Consider the following 16,854-nt stretch of genomic DNA (forward strand, 5'->3'; position numbering starts at 1 on the left):
CTTCAGGTCCTGGGTGATGGTGGTACCCAGGAAGCGGAATGAGTCCACAGACGTGATGGGGGTGTCAGTCAGGATGATGGGGGGGAGTGGGGCTGTGTGCTTCCTGAAGTCCACAATAATCTCCACTGTCTTCTGGGCATTCAGCACCAGGTTGTTGTGGCTGCACCAAGATACCAGACGTTCAACCTCCCTCCTGTAGGCAGACTCATCTCCGTCCGTGATGAGCCCAATAACGGTGGTGTCATCTGCAAACTTGATTAGCTTGACAGACTGGTGGGTGGAGGTGCAGCAGTTGGTGTACAGGGAGAAGAGCAGAGGAGAAAGAACACAGCCCTGAGGGGAGCCGGTGCTGATGGTTCCTGTAGGCTGTTCCTTCATCGTTCTTTATGTTTCAGTGTTAATGTTTGTATCAGTCCTAAGTTTTACTTTCCATCCTGATTTCCTGATTGCTCTCTGCTGTTTACTCATCTGATTTCTATTAGCTCTTGATATTTTTTAGAACGAAAGGTTAAAAAAAATGCCAAACACGCTACGGAGAAGCAAGAGAGCCAGAAGAGTTAGTTGACAATACCGGCCACTTTAATCATCGGTTTGGAAATGCACAGGGGGGAAATAAATCACACACATGCACTGGTGAAACAAAACACAATAACAGAGAAATATAATTACAAAAGTTCTGACAGATTCTTGTCTCAAATTATTTTGCCCAAACACATGGTTAACATATCAGGAACAACTCATGCCCTGTATAAACTGGAAGTATTTGTAATGACCAATGTGGTGCAACTGCTGTGGTTCCAAAAAAAAGGCCAGTTGTCTTGCCTTTGGTTTCCATGACCACTGATGTCAGAAACTTTTCAAATTTTATCATTTATTTAGAGTTTGTTATTTGATTTTCTGGTTTCAGGTATTAGTGAAGACAGTATACATCATGGTTATTTTGTGATGTATGAGAAAATAACCCATTACAGTCTAGATGGACAGTAAAGCAGCGTATGCTTTCAGCTTGATCTTCAGGTTGCTGCTATATAACTGTAGCAAGTCATACAATCACTTGATCAATTTCTCAGGAAGATACCTCTCTGGCTCACAGCCAATGGGTGAGTATTGATCAAGTGTGCAAACCATTCCTCCCTCAAAGTGGTTTATGCAGTTCATTAATGGTGTCAATTTGGGTTAAAATAGTATTAAATGCCTTTTTGTTGTTGTTTATAATTAACTCAGTTTTTTTAGATATCAAGCTGACCATCCAAGCTTCGGATGGGTTGATGGATGGATATGACACTGAAGATACGTAAACATAACTTTCCTGTCCCATTCATGTTGGCTAAGCTATCAGGAGTCACATAGAGTCTAGTAGGCGAGTCAAAACCTGAACCAAAAATTACTTATTACGTAACAGTTTGGACATTCAAACTTGTCAAATTTCTTTCAACTAAATCATGAGTAAAAACCAATCAACAGCGTAAGTTTGACAATAGCAGTGGCAGTGTTATTAAGAACTCTGTTAGTGGAGGTTTTGTTGAGGTGTGGATTCTGACTTCTTTTCCTCCACAGGACACAGTTCTGTAAAGGGAATAAAGATTCACAGACAAACAGGAATAGATCGTTCTGGAGAAGTGACATCAAATGCAAATCCTTAGGTCCTCCCCACCTCCAAGTGTCCTTTACCCTCCATTAAATGCTAAATATACAGATTACCTTTCTCTCCAAGGGGTCATGTTCTTACACAATAGATGGCAGTGGCTGTAAATTCTATTGTTTCTCATCCTGTCTTACTTTAACTACAATGGCACAGATTCTTGTGATGAGATGAACTTTGGAGTCATTAACATTGTGAAACATGCAAAGATAAGTTTGCTGTAGTCTTTCTTACTTCATGTTTATATATGTTTTTTCTTTAACTTTCATCTTGTATTACCAGATACTGCTATAACATGGAAATCATCCAGCAACTAAACTGCAACCAACAGCAACCAGCAACTGCATGACAATCTTCTTGAGAAGCTTTGCAATCTTAGCTTGGATTGGGGACAAGCAGGGTCCAGAGTGGTATTTGAGAAAGCTGAAGTGCATTAAGAAATGTGGGAGTAAAACAAATCTTAGCTAGTCGGCCATTAATTCTGCTACCCAAAGAGCTCCATCTCCATTCACTGTGTTTTTCACTGCCTGTCCTTCAACATGATTCCCAAGATGTGTGACTGACCAGAGGGCCGACTGGATGTTACAGTGACTCACTGTAACTATCAGATTTGCATTGTGTTTGCAGTGGAGGTCGGTATAAGGATCAACATGCATTTGTGTGCACATTTCAAGTGAAAGATCAAATAATTGGGATGTTATGTTTTTCATGTGCAAGCAATTTATTTGGTAAGTCTTTCACTAGCTGGGCCCACGTCCTCATTATAAGTTGGACAGCGTTTTAGTAGTGAATGCTTTGACATGAATTGAGCTGCGGTTTGGGGAAGGCCTCGAAGGGGACTGGCAATGGCTCCCGGGCCTGGCAGATCCCCATGTACTAAATAGGAGTGAAGAAGTTGAAGAATGGAGTAGAAGGAGAGAGTGAGGGTGGGACACGTAAACGAGAATGATCAGATTGCAGAACTAGGGGAACCTATATAGATGGCAGCCGGAAGGAGCGTGTTTGGAGGTGTGGTCCTCCTCCTGAAATTCTGATACATAATCTCCAATTCTCGCTGGCCGTGAACTCTAACTCTGGTTGGAGTTGTTGGAGTGCAGACTATTGTCATTAGCTACAATTAAAGGTGGTGGAGTTGGTCCCTCTGTCTGGTTGCTCCCTTGAAACCACCACAACTGCTTGGCAAGTACATGTTTTTGTATATAGCGCTTTTCTACTATACCTGAGCGCTCAAAGCACTTTATAGAACTTGTCTCATTTGCTTTCTTTCTGTTTTTTCTGTATAATTACTTTATAACACCAACGGATCCATCAGAGAGTTATCACCTTGTCCAAGGATGCAGACTGGAGCAGGCATGGCTCAAGCCACCATCCTTGTGATAAGTAGATAACCTGCTCTACTGCCTGAGCTAAACCAACCCATTGAACCTTAAGCCTATGTGCTAACTGGCTAGCGTGTTATTTTCAGCTGCAAAACAATAAATCATCCATCGATTCACTTCCGCTTATCCTTATGAGGGTCACAGGGAGCCTATTCCAGCTGTCACAGAGGTGGGGTAGACCCTGGACAGATCACTAGCCTGAAGCAGGGCTAACGCTTAGAGAAAGACAACCATTTAGACCTATGGGCAATTTAGAATCACCAATTAACCTAACCCCAATGACAGCATGTCTTTGGACTGTTAGAGGAATCTGGAATCTGCTGCCCATCACAATAAAGATGGAGAACCAGCTTCAACAAAACAACGTTGGTGAAGTCTGGAGAGGCCTCAGAACCATCTCGGGCCACAAACAGCAGAACTCTCTGCCTGGGAGGGATGTGAGATGGGCAAATGAACTGAATCATTTCTTCAACAGATTTGACTCTGTTTGAGGCAGTCTGCAACATCGGCTGCAGACTCATCCACCCCCACTGCTGCTGTTCCACCTCTGACACTTCACACCTCCTCTATTCACCCTGCTCACTCCCCCCCACCCCCAACAACAGCATCCAATACACACTCAACACAAGGCTCCAGCCTGTCTCTCTCAACCACCCAGGTTAGGAGGGAACTGAGGAGGATTAATGGCAAGAAGGCAGCGGGTCCAGATGGCATCAGCTCGAGGGTCGTCAGGTCCTGCGCAGACCAACTGTGTGGGGTGATGGAGCACCTCTTCAACCTGAGCCTGAGGTTGGGAAGAGTCCCACAACCTCCTGTGTTGTACCAGTGCCAAAGACTTCACGCCCCAAGGACCTCAACAGCTACAGGCCGGTGGCTCTGACATCCCACCTGATGAAGACCCTGGAGCGGTTGGTCCTGGCTCAGCTTCGGCGCCTAACAAGCTCATCACTGGACCCACTTCAGTTTGCCTACCAGCCTGGCAATGGAGCGGATGATGCCATCATTCACCTCCTACATCGTTCCCTCGCTCACCTGGAGACCGCTGGAAGCACTGTGAGAATCATGTTCTTTGATTTCTCCAGTGCCTTCAACACCATTCTTCCCTCGGTTCTAAAGGACAAGCTGGTGAACTCTGGAGTGGACCATCACCTCACTACCATCACCTCATCACCTCACTACCTGGATCCTGGACTACCTCACCGACCGACCACAGTATGTGAGGACTCAGGGCTGTGTGTCGGACAGGGTCGTCTGCAGTACGGGGGCCCCACAGGGAACGGTTCTGGCTCCGTTCCTCTTCACCATCTACACTGCAGACTTCTCCCACAATTCCACCCAGTGCTTCCTGCAGAAGTTCTCTGATGACTCTGCAATAGTTGGCCTCATCACTGATGGGGACGACAAGGAGTACAGAGGTCTGACCCAAGACTTTGTGGACTGGTGCCAGCTGAACTACCTCCAGATCAACGCCAGTAAAACCAAGGAACTGGTGGTAGACTTCCGCAGGCACAAGCATTCTCCACTGCAACCACTGAACATCCAGGGTATGGACATTGAGGCTGTGGACAGCTACAGGTACCTTGGTGTTCATCTGAACAATAGACTGGACTGGACTCATAACTCAGACGCCCTCTACAGGAAAGGGCTGAGCAGGCTGTACCTGCTGCAGAGACTCAGGTCATTTGGGGTGGAGGGCCCACTCCTGAAGACCTTCTATGACTCTGTGGTGGCTTCTGCTATCTTTTATGGTGTGGTCTGCTGAGGCGGCAGCATCTCTGCTGGGGACAGGAAGAGACTGAACAGGGTGATCCGAAGGGCGAGCTCTGTTCTGGGATGCCCTCTGGACCCAGTGGAGGTGGTGAGTGACAGGAGAACGGCGGCTAAGCTGTCATCCCTGATGGACAACATCTCCCACCCCATGCAGCAGACTGTGACAGCACTGAGCAGCTCCTTCAGTGGGAGACTGCGGCACCCACGGTGTGGGACGGAGAGATTTCGCAGGTCTTTCCTCCCCACTGCTGTCAGACTCCATAATAAAGACTTTAACTGATCAAGCACACACATCCATACATATGCAATAATACTAAGTGCAATAATCCTTTCTGTCATCGTTGTATTTTTACTCAGTTGTATATAGCATTTGTATTTGTATTCTATTTTTATCTTATTGTATATTTATTTTATTTTATTCTACTGTATATAGTATATTATTTTATTCTATTCTGTACAGCTGTGTACTGTATTTATTCTTATTGTATTCTAATTTTTGCCTCATAACTTTTGCACTGTCCACTTCCTGCTGTGACAAAACAAATTTCCCACGTGTGGGACTAATAAAGGTTATCTTATCTTATCTTATCTTATCTTAAATCAACAATAAATCTTTAGAATTATTTTATTTTGTCATGGTCCTGAGTCTGAGGACTCAGTGTTTTGTGTTTCCTTATGCTTTTGTTCATTCCGAGTGTGTATTCTGTTGTTATTTTGCCATTTGTTAGGTTTCTGTTCTTTGCCTGCCTGCTCCCACTTCTCTGTGTTCCCTCTGTCTGTCCATGGTGTTTTTGTGTCTGCTCATGAGTCTGCCTGTCAAGTTCAGTGTCCTGTCTGGTTCTCTGTCTGTTAATTTCCTGTTTTATTCTGAAGGTTCATGTCTGATGTGAGTGTGTTCAGTTTACATTTCCCCTGTCCCGTCAGCTCTGATTCCTCCCAGCTGTGTTGCCCTCCTGTCTCTTATCCCCTGATTACTGGTGTGTGTATTTAAGCCCTGTGTGTTCTCCTGCCTGTTGCCGGTTTGTCTGTATTACTCCATGTAAGTCCGCGCTTTTCTGCATTCAGCTGTGTCTCTCTGCGTTTTTGTATCCTCCGTCAGTCTGCGTCTCTCTGCCTTTCTCCCCGTGTCCTGTGGATTTCTAGTTGCTCTTTAGTTTTCCCAGTTTAGGTTTCCGTTAGTTTGTCTCATTATTCGTTTTCTGTTCCTGCCACTGACACCTTGTAAATAAACTCCACTAATCTTTTCATACGCTGCTTGCTCTTGGGTCCTTTTTCCAACTCCACACGGCTCGCCTCGGCAGCCGTGACAGTACGAACCAGCCACTATGGACCCAGCAGCAGTCAACCCGCCCGAGGAGCTCCGGGAGGACATTATGTACTCAGTGGACAAATTAATTAACCTATGGCTGGAGCATGAGGGGAGAGAATTCCGCCAAAGCATAGCTGTTCGGCTACAGCGCTTACTTTCTGGTCTCCCCTGGTTGCTCAGCTCACTTCACCCGCTCACACAGAATTTTGTTCTGAACGAGCTTCATCTTCTCCCCCTTGCTACCACCCACCCTGCAACTCATGCTTCACTCCCCGACCCGACGGAGAGTGTCCTGCCCGGCCCGTCGGTCCAGCCTTCAAATGGGGATCAGCACTCACGCCGTCGACGCCCCTCGCCACAGTCGGACCCCAGGATATCAGAGCGGCCGACTGAGGTGAGTAGGAAGGATAACAGTTCCAATTCGGACCTTAAGACTTTTTCTTCCGGGATTGTTCGGGGTGTGTCAGTGGGAGCTAATTCGCTAAGCCTACCTACCTTCGTGGTAACCGATCTCTCCCAGGTTGGCATTTTTAAGACTTCAGTGAAAGCAAAGGGCTGTTGTTCTTCTGAAACTGTTAAACCCGTGTCAGCCAACCCAGGGTCTGCTAAAACTGTGACATATAACCCAGAGACCATTAACACCAGCTCTGATAATACTAGGACTGTTTATTCATTTGAACCGCGGCCTCAAGCTCAGTTAGCCGCGCGGCCTCAAGCTCAGTTAGCCGCGCGGCCTCAAGCTCAGTTAGCCGCGCGGCCTCAAGCTCAGTTAGCCGCGCGGCCTCAAGCTCAGTTAGCCGCGCGGCCTCAAGCTCAGTTAGCCGCGCGGCCTCAAGCTCAGTTAGCCGCGCGGCCTCAAGCTCAGTTAGCCGCGCGGCCTCAAGCTCAGTTAGCCGCGCGGCCTCAAGCTCAGTTAGCCGCGCGGCCTCAAGCTCAGTCTCTAATTCCACCACCGTTGTCATCACAACCACTATGTCAGTCACCCTCAGTTCAGCCTCCTGTTCAGCAGCCACCAGCCCTGCATCCTGTGTCAGTTGTTCCACCTGTAAAACCATACAAGTCAATTCTACCCGAAAGACACTGCTCCTCGCCCATCCACTCCAAGCAGAGAGACAAATCTAACAATACTGTCAACAGTCCTCAAAAGCTGACCAGTTCTGAGACTGCGACACACTCCAGGGCCTCCCCAGAGGCCGGGGTTCAGCCCCCAGCTGACTCTGGATCCCTGGAGGTCAAGAAGCCAGCTGAGGACTGCACCCAGCTGTCACTGCCTGAGCAGAGTCAACGCTCTGGGCAGCTGAAGTCTGCTATGTGTTTGCCAGGGGCCACTGTGCCTGCTGGTTCTGTTCTGTTTCTGCCAGAGGTCCCCGCGCCTGCTGGTTCTGTTCTGTCTCTGCCAGAGGTCTCCGCACCTGCTGGTCCTGTTCTGTCTCTGCCAGAGGTCTCCGCACCTGCTGGTCCTGTTCTGTCCCTGCCAGAGGCCCGTGTGCCTGCTGGTTCTGTTGCCTTCCTGCCAGAGGCCCGTGTGCCTGCTGGTTCTGTTGCCTTCCTGCCAGAGGCCCGTGTGCCTGCTGGTTCTGTTGCCTTCCTGCCAGAGGCCCGTGTGCCTGCTGGTTCTGTTGCCTTCCTGCCAGAGGTCTCCGCACCTGCTGGTTCTGTTGTGTTCCTGCCAGAGGTCTCCGCACCTGCTGGTTCTGTTCTGTGTGTGCCAGGGGCTCCAGTGCCCACTGGTTCTGAGACTGTTTTTGCTGGGGGGCCCGAGGAGCCCGTCCAGCCATCTGCCTCGTCAGCTGGGGGGGCCCGAGGAGCCCGTCCAGCCACCAGCTGCAGTCTCATCACCAGCTGCAGTCTCATCACCCTCGCCTGCTGCGGCCTCAGAGTCTTCGGCCTCGCCTGGTCCGGTTTCAGCATCTGCTTTGGCTTCATCCTCGTCGCCTGGTCCAGCCTCTGCATCTTCGTCTGGTCCAGCCTCTGCATCTTCGTCTGGTCCAGCCTCTGCATCTTCGTCTGGTCCAGCCTCTGCATCTTCGTCTGGTCCAGCCTCCGCTTCGCCTGGGGCTGCAGGGGCCACGCAGCCTTCAGGTCCCCTACTACCACCTCCACATCGTCGGTCATCTGCCAGGCCGCTTGTTGGGCATCTCCGCCACCGTGGACGCCCTCCTGAACGCCCTCCTGAACGCCGCCACTACCTTCCACGTGGCCGGCCTCTGGACTTGTTTCCACGCCGCTGTTGCCGTCCGCACGGTCGGCCCCCAGAGCTGTTTCCACGCCGCTGTTGCCGTCCGCACGGTCGGCCCCCAGAGCTGTTTCCACGCCGCTGTTGCCGTCCGCACGGTCGGCCCCCAGAGCTGTTTCCACACCACTGCCTACTGCGTGGCCGGCCTCCGGACCTGCCCCACTGCCGCTGCCTTTCACACGGTCGGCCCCCGGAACTGAACTGTTTTGGCCTCCGGGTCGGCCCCCTGACCTTGTCCGTCTGGGCCTTTTCGGACTGTGTCCCTCCGTCCTGGACCCCCACCGCCCGCCCTGGTCGGGTCGTTTTCTGTTTTTTGGTTCGTGGGGGGTTTTTTTTTGGTTTTGGTCCGTTTTTGTGTTTCTGTTGGGCTGTCTGGTGCCAGCCCTTGAGGGGGGGTGGGGGTACTGTCATGGTCCTGAGTCTGAGGACTCAGTGTTTTGTGTTTCCTTATGCTTTTGTTCATTCCGAGTGTGTATTCTGTTGTTATTTTGCCATTTGTTAGGTTTCTGTTCTTTGCCTGCCTGCTCCCACTTCTCTGTGTTCCCTCTGTCTGTCCATGGTGTTTTTGTGTCTGCTCATGAGTCTGCCTGTCAAGTTCAGTGTCCTGTCAGGAAATTAACAGACAGAGAACCAGTTTTATTCTGAAGGTTCATGTCTGATGTGAGTGTGTTCAGTTTACATTTCCCCTGTCCCGTCAGCTCTGATTCCTCCCAGCTGTGTTGCCCTCCTGTCTCTTATCCCCTGATTACTGGTGTGTGTATTTAAGCCCTGTGTGTTCTCCTGCCTGTTGCCGGTTCGTCTGTATTACTCCATGTAAGTCCGCGCTTTTCTGCATTCATCTGTGTCTCTCTGCGTTTTTGTATCCTCCGTCAGTCTGCGTCTCTCTGCCTTTCTCCCCGTGTCCTGTGGATTTCTAGTTGCTCTTTAGTTTTCCCAGTTTAGGTTTCCGTTAGTTTGTCTCATTATTCGTTTTCTGTTCCTGCCACTGACACCTTGTAAATAAACTCCACTAATCTTTTCATACACTGCTTGCTCTTGGGTCCTTTTTCCAACTCCACACGGCTCGCCTCGGCAGCCGTGACATATTTATTATCCTAATGCATGGACAGATTCTTATATATAATCTCTACTCAAGCACTTTATCTCAGAGAGCAGCCATTTGGCTTTTCTACCTCTAAAACCCGCCTTCCAGCCAAATGGCTGGTAGGCTTTTAGCTAATATCCTTAATCACCTGTGAACAGCTGCTTTTGTTATGTAAATAAGGTGGGGCCATGCTGAGCCACTTGGAGTGGTTAGTTTCCTGAGCTACAAGGAAACTTGTGTTTCAGTTTGCCATCTTAGGGAGAAATCAACACATATGGGTGTATTTCCTTTGTTGCTGAGATTTATTGATAAAAACAGTACAAAAAACCAACCATTTGTACACATATTTACAAATAATAATAAAAAGTGAGTGAGTACACTTCAACATTTTCAGCAATCACTCACAATCCTGGCACTGCCATGGTATCTGTAGTCTGCATTTACCACATGTGTATCTGTAGCAGCGAACACATCGCACAGTGGCATGATTATTCTTGCATTTGTGTTTGACCTGACACATGGCTCTTTTTCCAGGGCTAGGTGTGGAGGGTTGTGTCCAAAGCAACTGTTCTTTTCTTGCCTTCTTCCCAGCTTCCCAACACTATCACATAAAGTGTCCCAGGTACTTAAATTTAATAATCGAAATTTTAATCATATACGTAATAATTTAAATATGAATGTAGCAAAAACGTATTTTTACTCAATGATCATCTCTCATATGAACTTCAATAACTTAGTGAAACTTAAAAGAGTGAGTTTAATATATAAAGTCTTACACTCCCTTGCTCCACCACCACTAAAGCAGTTCATTAGGCATAAAGAAAGCTCAGACAGGACCACTCGAGCTACAATCCGAGGAGACTTGTTTATACCCCACAGACGGACAGCATTTGGGCAGAACGTCCTTTCTGTCCAGGGTGGCCATCTGTGGAACAGTCTTCCTCAACCCATTAGAGAATGCTCGACATTCAATTTGTTTAAGGCAAAGGTTAAAAACTGGTTATGGACAAATCAAGTTTGTGATCATGTATGAGTTGCATAGTTTTAATGTTTTATTTGGGAACAGAATGGTGTGTATGTGTAAGTTTGGTGACGGAGTTTTTATTATGAATGAATGATGAATTTTTATGAATTATTATGTCTATTTTTATGCTTAAGGACAACAGATGAAAATTAGCCCTTGGCTATAATCTGGTATGTTTACATTCATGTAATTCTTTTTTTACATTTATGTTCATTAACATGCACTGTCCTAAATAAATGAATAAATAAAATTCAAATGCCAAAATAATTCTATAGACCTATAAACTTTGTACACACCAAAGCTGTTTTCTGCCTTCCGTTCACTATGAACAGGCATGTATTTTCGGTTTATGCATGCCCAACTTTGTGCTGAAATGTTTAAAAGAATGTGAAGTATGAGCACAAGCTCACTATGTGAAAACAGCTGTAGCAGGGAAACCCGGGAGGACTTAGTTATGCTCGGCAGTTTGTTGCAGGCCAATACATGTTGGCAAAACAACATGCAGACATTACTCAAACAGCTGATAAGTGACATGTTTGCTTATGTGCCTCCACCATGTTTGCACAATTCAGCTTTCCAGAATTCTTCAATCCAGTGGAGTTTTTAGCTGCTATACAGAGCAAAGTACAGCACAACATAGTAGGTTTTGTAATAGCCTCTAAATGCCAGGTATTTCAGATGTGAGGGAAAACAGCAGCTGACAGCTATCCACCATGCCTGCAACACACCGGGCTTTTGCTCTCATCTCTCTGCTGTCCTTCAGCGCAGCAGCACCAACAGTAGACGACTGCAATCAGCTGACCCAGCCTCTGCAAGCTAACGAGCTTCACCAGGTACAGGTCCCTTGACCTCTAACCTCAGCTGTCTTTCTCCCTCACAATATGACAATTAGGCCCAGAGTTGTTTTGTCAGTTTTCCCAGCTTTGGCTCTTCACACCTTGCCATGTAGTGGGCTGATTGGGGTGGCGGTAGCTCAGTTGGCAGAGCAGGTCAGCCACTAACCAGAAGGTTGGTGGTTTGATCCCAGGCTGCTCCAGTCTGCAAGATACTGACAGGCAGCATTTTATTCATGATGATATTGTAATGTTATATACATTTGAGACCCGAAAAGTGAGACAATGTAGAAAAGTGGCTGTTATTTCACAACAGCTAATGCAATATCTTTTCCTCTTTTTTAATTTTTGAAGTTCATTAAAAGCAGCTATTGTTTGCAGTTTCATAAGAAAGCAGTTGCAGTGACATACAGAGGTAAAATACCAAAAATTGTATCCATATTCAAACCTTTCTGAACCTAACTGTATGTTCTTTCACTCTGAATAGATCCTGGGTAGGTGGATCTTTATTCAGGGGCTTGCCGGTAACGGTAGCTTGGGCGACACTTTGAGGTTTCTGGAAAGTACATGGATGGTGCTGAATACAACATCAGACAGTCGGACCCTGCAGGCAGAGATAGCTGGCCGAGTGGTTCAACAGCTGGACCAGTCTGTTCAGCCACAGTAAGTATTTTTAAGTATTTTTCCCTGTTCTCTAATCTGGAGGGGGAGGGGGGGCAGTAAATATTCAGATAGCAGTGGTGATCCTGGCAAAAGCAAATGGCCATAAGTCAAAAACTGCTTGAGGCAGACAACTAGATGATGACACTGTTTCAATGGAAACACGAGACACTGGAGAAGAAAATCCAAACCTACATGGGCTTCTGTTAAAAAAGTGATATATCTCTTATATCAGTGCCAATACCAATACATTTAACTTACCTATATTTGTAATTTACAGAGACTAAAATTACATGTTTTTTGCATATTGAGCTAATTCTTTACATTTTGACGTTAGAGTTCCAAAGATGGAGGATGCCTCCATCCCAACCAATTCCCAGGGACCTGAGCTTTCTTCAAACCCTAGCTCCCACCCTGTCAGCAGTTCCACACCCCATCTGGTCATGAAGTAAGCCATGCTTCTAATATTATTAAGAGAGAATTAAACCCTACCTTCATCACTTACTAGTCAAAGTAAACAACAACCACTTTTTATTTGTGTACTCTGGTGTGGGATCTAAGGCCAAAGTCTGCTGCACACAGGCAACCACGCTCCAAGCAACTCTCTGCAATGTTGGCTCTGGCCTTTGTCTTTCATTTACATACATCTGTTCCTTTGTAAATCGCTAACCTCTGTTCAGAACTGAATTCCCAGAGTTTTTCATCAATGTCACATTTCTGGAGGGATTTTTTAAGGGTGTTATGAGGCAGGTAGGTGATATGTGTTATACACAGGTGAGTTGTTGTTGTTTGTGCATAGCTTCATCATAGCTACCATAGCCACCACAAGTCAGGAGAAAATTGAGGTAAGACAGCTGTTCTCATAGTAGACGCAGGTAGCTGAACAGTAGATTGTTTAATTAAAAACCCACTGTGTGCACAGAGGCAAAACTAAGAAAACTGTGTCTTTGTCCAACCAATCAGAATCAGAATCAGAAAGGGTTTTATTGCCAAATGTTGAGCAGGTTTACAACATTAGGAAATTGCTGCGGTGCTTCAGTGCAAACATACTAGAGATGGACCGATCCGATATTACGTATCGGTATCGGTCCGATACTGACCTAAATTACTGGATCGGATATCGGAGAAAAATAAAAAATGTAATCCGATCCATTAAATATCACGAAAGCACCTCACAAAACTTGCAACACGCCGTAACTCACCTCAGAACGTTAGCACGTCGGAGCAGTGTGCATCACGTGATAGAGCGGCTGTGGCATGCGGGACCTGTCGGTGGTCTGGATAGCATGTGGAGCTTCGCTAGCAACCCGGCATTTCATCTCCGACAAAGTTATCCCGAGAGAAGTAAAGCAAGTGTGTAAGTCCATCTCTGAATGTTTGTAAATCATTCCTGTGTTAAGCTTAACAAGCGACTGCCTCTTCTTGCTGCTACTTCAATCATGAAACTGCTTAACGATCAGCTGATCGGCTTTTCTCTCTTGTTTGCTTTTGGCCCACTTTGCACCGGAAAGAGGAAACCAGCGGCTGAACAACAGCAGCACATTTAAGCTTGATCAGCTGTTGTTAGAATTTATTTAATATTACTTTCTACTCCAGGATCTTTTTCTACGTAGCTGACGCTGGTAACTGTGCAGGGGCGGATCTAGCAAAGTTTAGCCAGGGGGGCCGATAGGGCATTAACAGGGAAAAGGGGGCACAAAGACATACTTTTCTTTCTTATTCTCATTTAAAATGTCGAGCTTTTAATAAATAATTATCTGACACCCAAAGTTTTAATTTGATGTAAAATGAATAGAAGTCCATTACTGTATATAGTGACTATTAAGTCTAATATATATACCCTAGTAAGCTATAGTACTTTTTCCTTTGGGAAGGTACCATCTGTGCAGTCTGCAATTTTGTTGAAGAAAGATGTTGAATCTATTTAATATTTCTTGAAAAATAATTGATTTCTGTGCATTTTTTTTCACACTGCATCAAATTAAGGTTGATTACGGCGATTAAGCATCATGAGGTGGAGCGTGAGGGGTGGTTCCCTATTTTTTATTTATTTATTTTTGTTGTTGCTGGGAGTTGGAACCCTATTAGTTAGGTTGCTTAATATTTATGCTAAGTACTCTTTAAAATACCAGAATAGGGAGGATGGTGTAGGTTTAAGTTTATTAGATTGATCAGTATTGCTGAAATATGAAATTTTTTTTTTTTGCATACAGGTATAACAGAATAGCTTTAGTGTAGTTGTTGTTTTAAACTTGAGTATGAACTTATACAAAATGCAGCAAGATATTTAAAAAACAGTTTTGTTGATTAAAAAACTATATCGGATTCATATCGGTATCGGCAGATATCCAAATTTATGATATCGGTATCGGTATCGGACATAAAAAAGTGGTATCGTGCCATCTCTAAAACATACTGTTATAAATACTGTCATAAATTACGCTTAAATAGACATAAAAATAAAAATAAGAATTAAAAGTGCTACGTAGAAAGATATATGCATGAGTGCAGGTGGTGATCAGTGCCAAACATGGAATGATGCAGTGAACACAGCGTAGGGTCATGTGTTAGTGGTGGGAACAGTCATACGTTTATTGTTCATGTGTCCAACAGCAGAGGGGAAGAAACTGTTCTTATGGCGAGAGGTTCTGGTGCGAATGGACCGGAGCCTCCTGCCTGAGGGGAGCAGGTCAAACAGACTGTGTCCAGGGTGAGAAGGGTCAGCTGAGATCCGAGCTGCACGCCCCAGTGTCCTGGAGGTGTACAGGTCCTGCAAAGATGGGAGTCTGCAGCCAATCACCTTCTCAGCAGAGCGCACAACACGCTGCAGTCTCTGTTTGTCCCTGATAGTGGCTCCAGCGTACCACACGGTGATGGAGGAGGTGAGGATGGACTCGATGATTGCAGTGTAGAACTGCATCATCGTCCGTGTTGGCAGGTTGAATTTCTTCAGCTGCCTCAGGAAGTACATCCTCTGCTGGGCTTTCTTGATGACGGAGGTGATGGTGGGCTCCCACTTCAAGTCCTGGGTGATGGTGGTACCCAGGAAGCGGAATGAGTCCAGGAAGGAGTGGGGCTGTGTGCTTCCTGATGTCGTCCACAATAATCTCCACTGTCTTCTGGGCATTCAGCACCAGGTTGTTGTGGCTGCACCAGGACACCAGACGTTCAACCTCCCTCCTGTAGGCAGACTCATCCCCGTCCGAGATACAGACCTGTTGGCTCTGTATGCAAACTGCAGGGGGTCCAGGAGGGGGGCCGTGAGGGTCTTGAGATAGGAGAGAACCAGGCGCTCAAATGACTTCATGACCACAGATGTCAGAACCACGGGTCTGTAGTCATTTAGTCCAGTGATCCTAGATTTCTTGGGGACAGGGATTATGGTAGAGGACTTGAAGCAGGCAGGCACATGACATGCCTGCAGTGAGGAGTTGAAAATGCCAGAAAACACTGGGGCCAGCTCGTTTGCACAGTGTCTGAGGGTGGCAGGAGACACACCGTCTGGGCCGGGAGCTTTCCGAGCATTCAGACTCTTAAACTGCTTCCTCACATCTGCTTCATGAATATGAAGAGTTGTGGTGGGAGGAGGTGGTGTGAAATCCTCCTTGGTGTGGGGTTTGGAGGGAGGTGTTGTAGGTGAAGTGTTTGATGGGGGTGATGGCTCTATGGAGGGGGGAGAGGTGGGGGAATGAGTGTCCAAAGTGTCTCTATTGTTGGGGCCGTTGGAGGTGTGAAGGCTGCCTGATGGCTCGTCAAAACGGCAGTAGAAGTCGTAAAGGGTGTTGGCTAAGAGCAAGTCATCAGTGGAGTGGGGGGTTTTAGGCTTGTAGTTGGTGATATTCCTAAAACCTTTCCACACAGAGGCCGAGTCATTCTCTGAGATCTGCTGCTGCATCTTCTCAGAGTGCTGATGTTTAGCAACGTCCACTTCTTTAGTGAACCTGTACTTGGCCTCTCTGTAGCAGTCCCTGTCTCCGCTTCTGAACGCCTTTCTCTTTTCCAGCCACAGCTTTTTGAGTTTAGGAGTAAACCAGGGTTTGTCATTGTTATAACTCACCCTGGTGCGTGATGGCACAATGCTGTCCTCACAGAAGTGGATATAGGAGGTGACAGTGTCCGTAAACTCGTCCAAGCTGTTAGAAGCAGCCTTCAATCATGGACCTAACTGTAGGGTGAGGAGCTCATTCATCTGAGAGGTGATCAGATTAACTGAGATGTATTGTGCTGTTCTACAAATCATAATGGCGGAGATAATGGTGGAATAGTTTTTGATAGCAAAGCTGTTCTCTGGATATATCCTATTCTCCACCTGTTTCTCAACTCTCACTCAGAGAGCTGCATTTACACTGTTTTATTCTGGCTAGCATGTTACTCCCTACCTCGCGCTGCGTCAACAGGTCTGCTGGTTTTTTAACCTCAAATTTCACATCCTCATTTAACGTTTGATAGTGTTTCAGTAGATAAAGGTGAATGGCTTGGACATTAATTGAGCTGTGGTTTGGGGGAGGCCTCGAAGGGGACTGGTGACGGCTCCCGATGTACAAAATAGAAGAGAAGAAGTTGAAAAGGCGAGGGAGGGTGTGAACTGGGGGAACATATCCGGTCGTTCAGTCTGCTGTAGTTACATCCTAAGGTTTTAAAAACTGAGCTTAAATAAATGATTAGAGGTAATAAAAGCCGAGGGAGGTCAACGGTGATCACTGACTGTTTTAGGAGCTTTTTGAGATTAAATAGAAGAAAATACAAAACATGAAACATGTTAACAACACAAAAGCCATATTAAACGCAGACTACTTTAGGCCCGGAAGTAGGATTCGTCACGTCATCGCTTAACGACCGGACATTGATCAGAACCGGAAGGAGCATGTTTGGAGGTGTGGTCCCACTCCTGAAATTCCAATACTTCCAATTTGCTAT

The 16,854-nt window shown here is 46.4% G+C and overlaps 1 protein-coding gene across 5 annotated transcripts in view; it reads left to right on the plus strand.

Moving 5' to 3' along the window:
- Positions 1-11,029: 11,029 nt before the first annotated feature.
- LOC146638017 (uncharacterized) overlaps positions 11,030-16,854 on the plus strand; it is a 31,189-nt gene continuing 25,364 nt past the window's right edge. For 4 of the 5 annotated variants that reach the window (XM_085359772.1, XM_085359763.1, XM_085359779.1 and 1 more), the window contains exons 1-3: positions 11,030-11,277; positions 11,765-11,940; positions 12,275-12,385. In XM_085359772.1, the coding sequence (XP_085215898.1) occupies positions 11,158-11,277; positions 11,765-11,940; positions 12,275-12,385 (407 nt within the window). In that variant the 5' untranslated portion in view covers positions 11,030-11,157. Of the gene's footprint in view, positions 11,693-11,764; positions 11,941-12,274; positions 12,386-16,854 lie in introns of all 5 variants that reach the window. The other variant, XM_085359796.1, reaches the window with a different exon arrangement.

Source organism: Diplotaxodon limnothrissa, linkage group LG2 (assembly GCF_057381915.1).
Source record: "Diplotaxodon limnothrissa isolate DT_005_m linkage group LG2, D_limnothrissa_male_GT1.1, whole genome shotgun sequence".
Lineage (NCBI taxonomy): Eukaryota > Metazoa > Chordata > Actinopteri > Cichliformes > Cichlidae > Diplotaxodon > Diplotaxodon limnothrissa.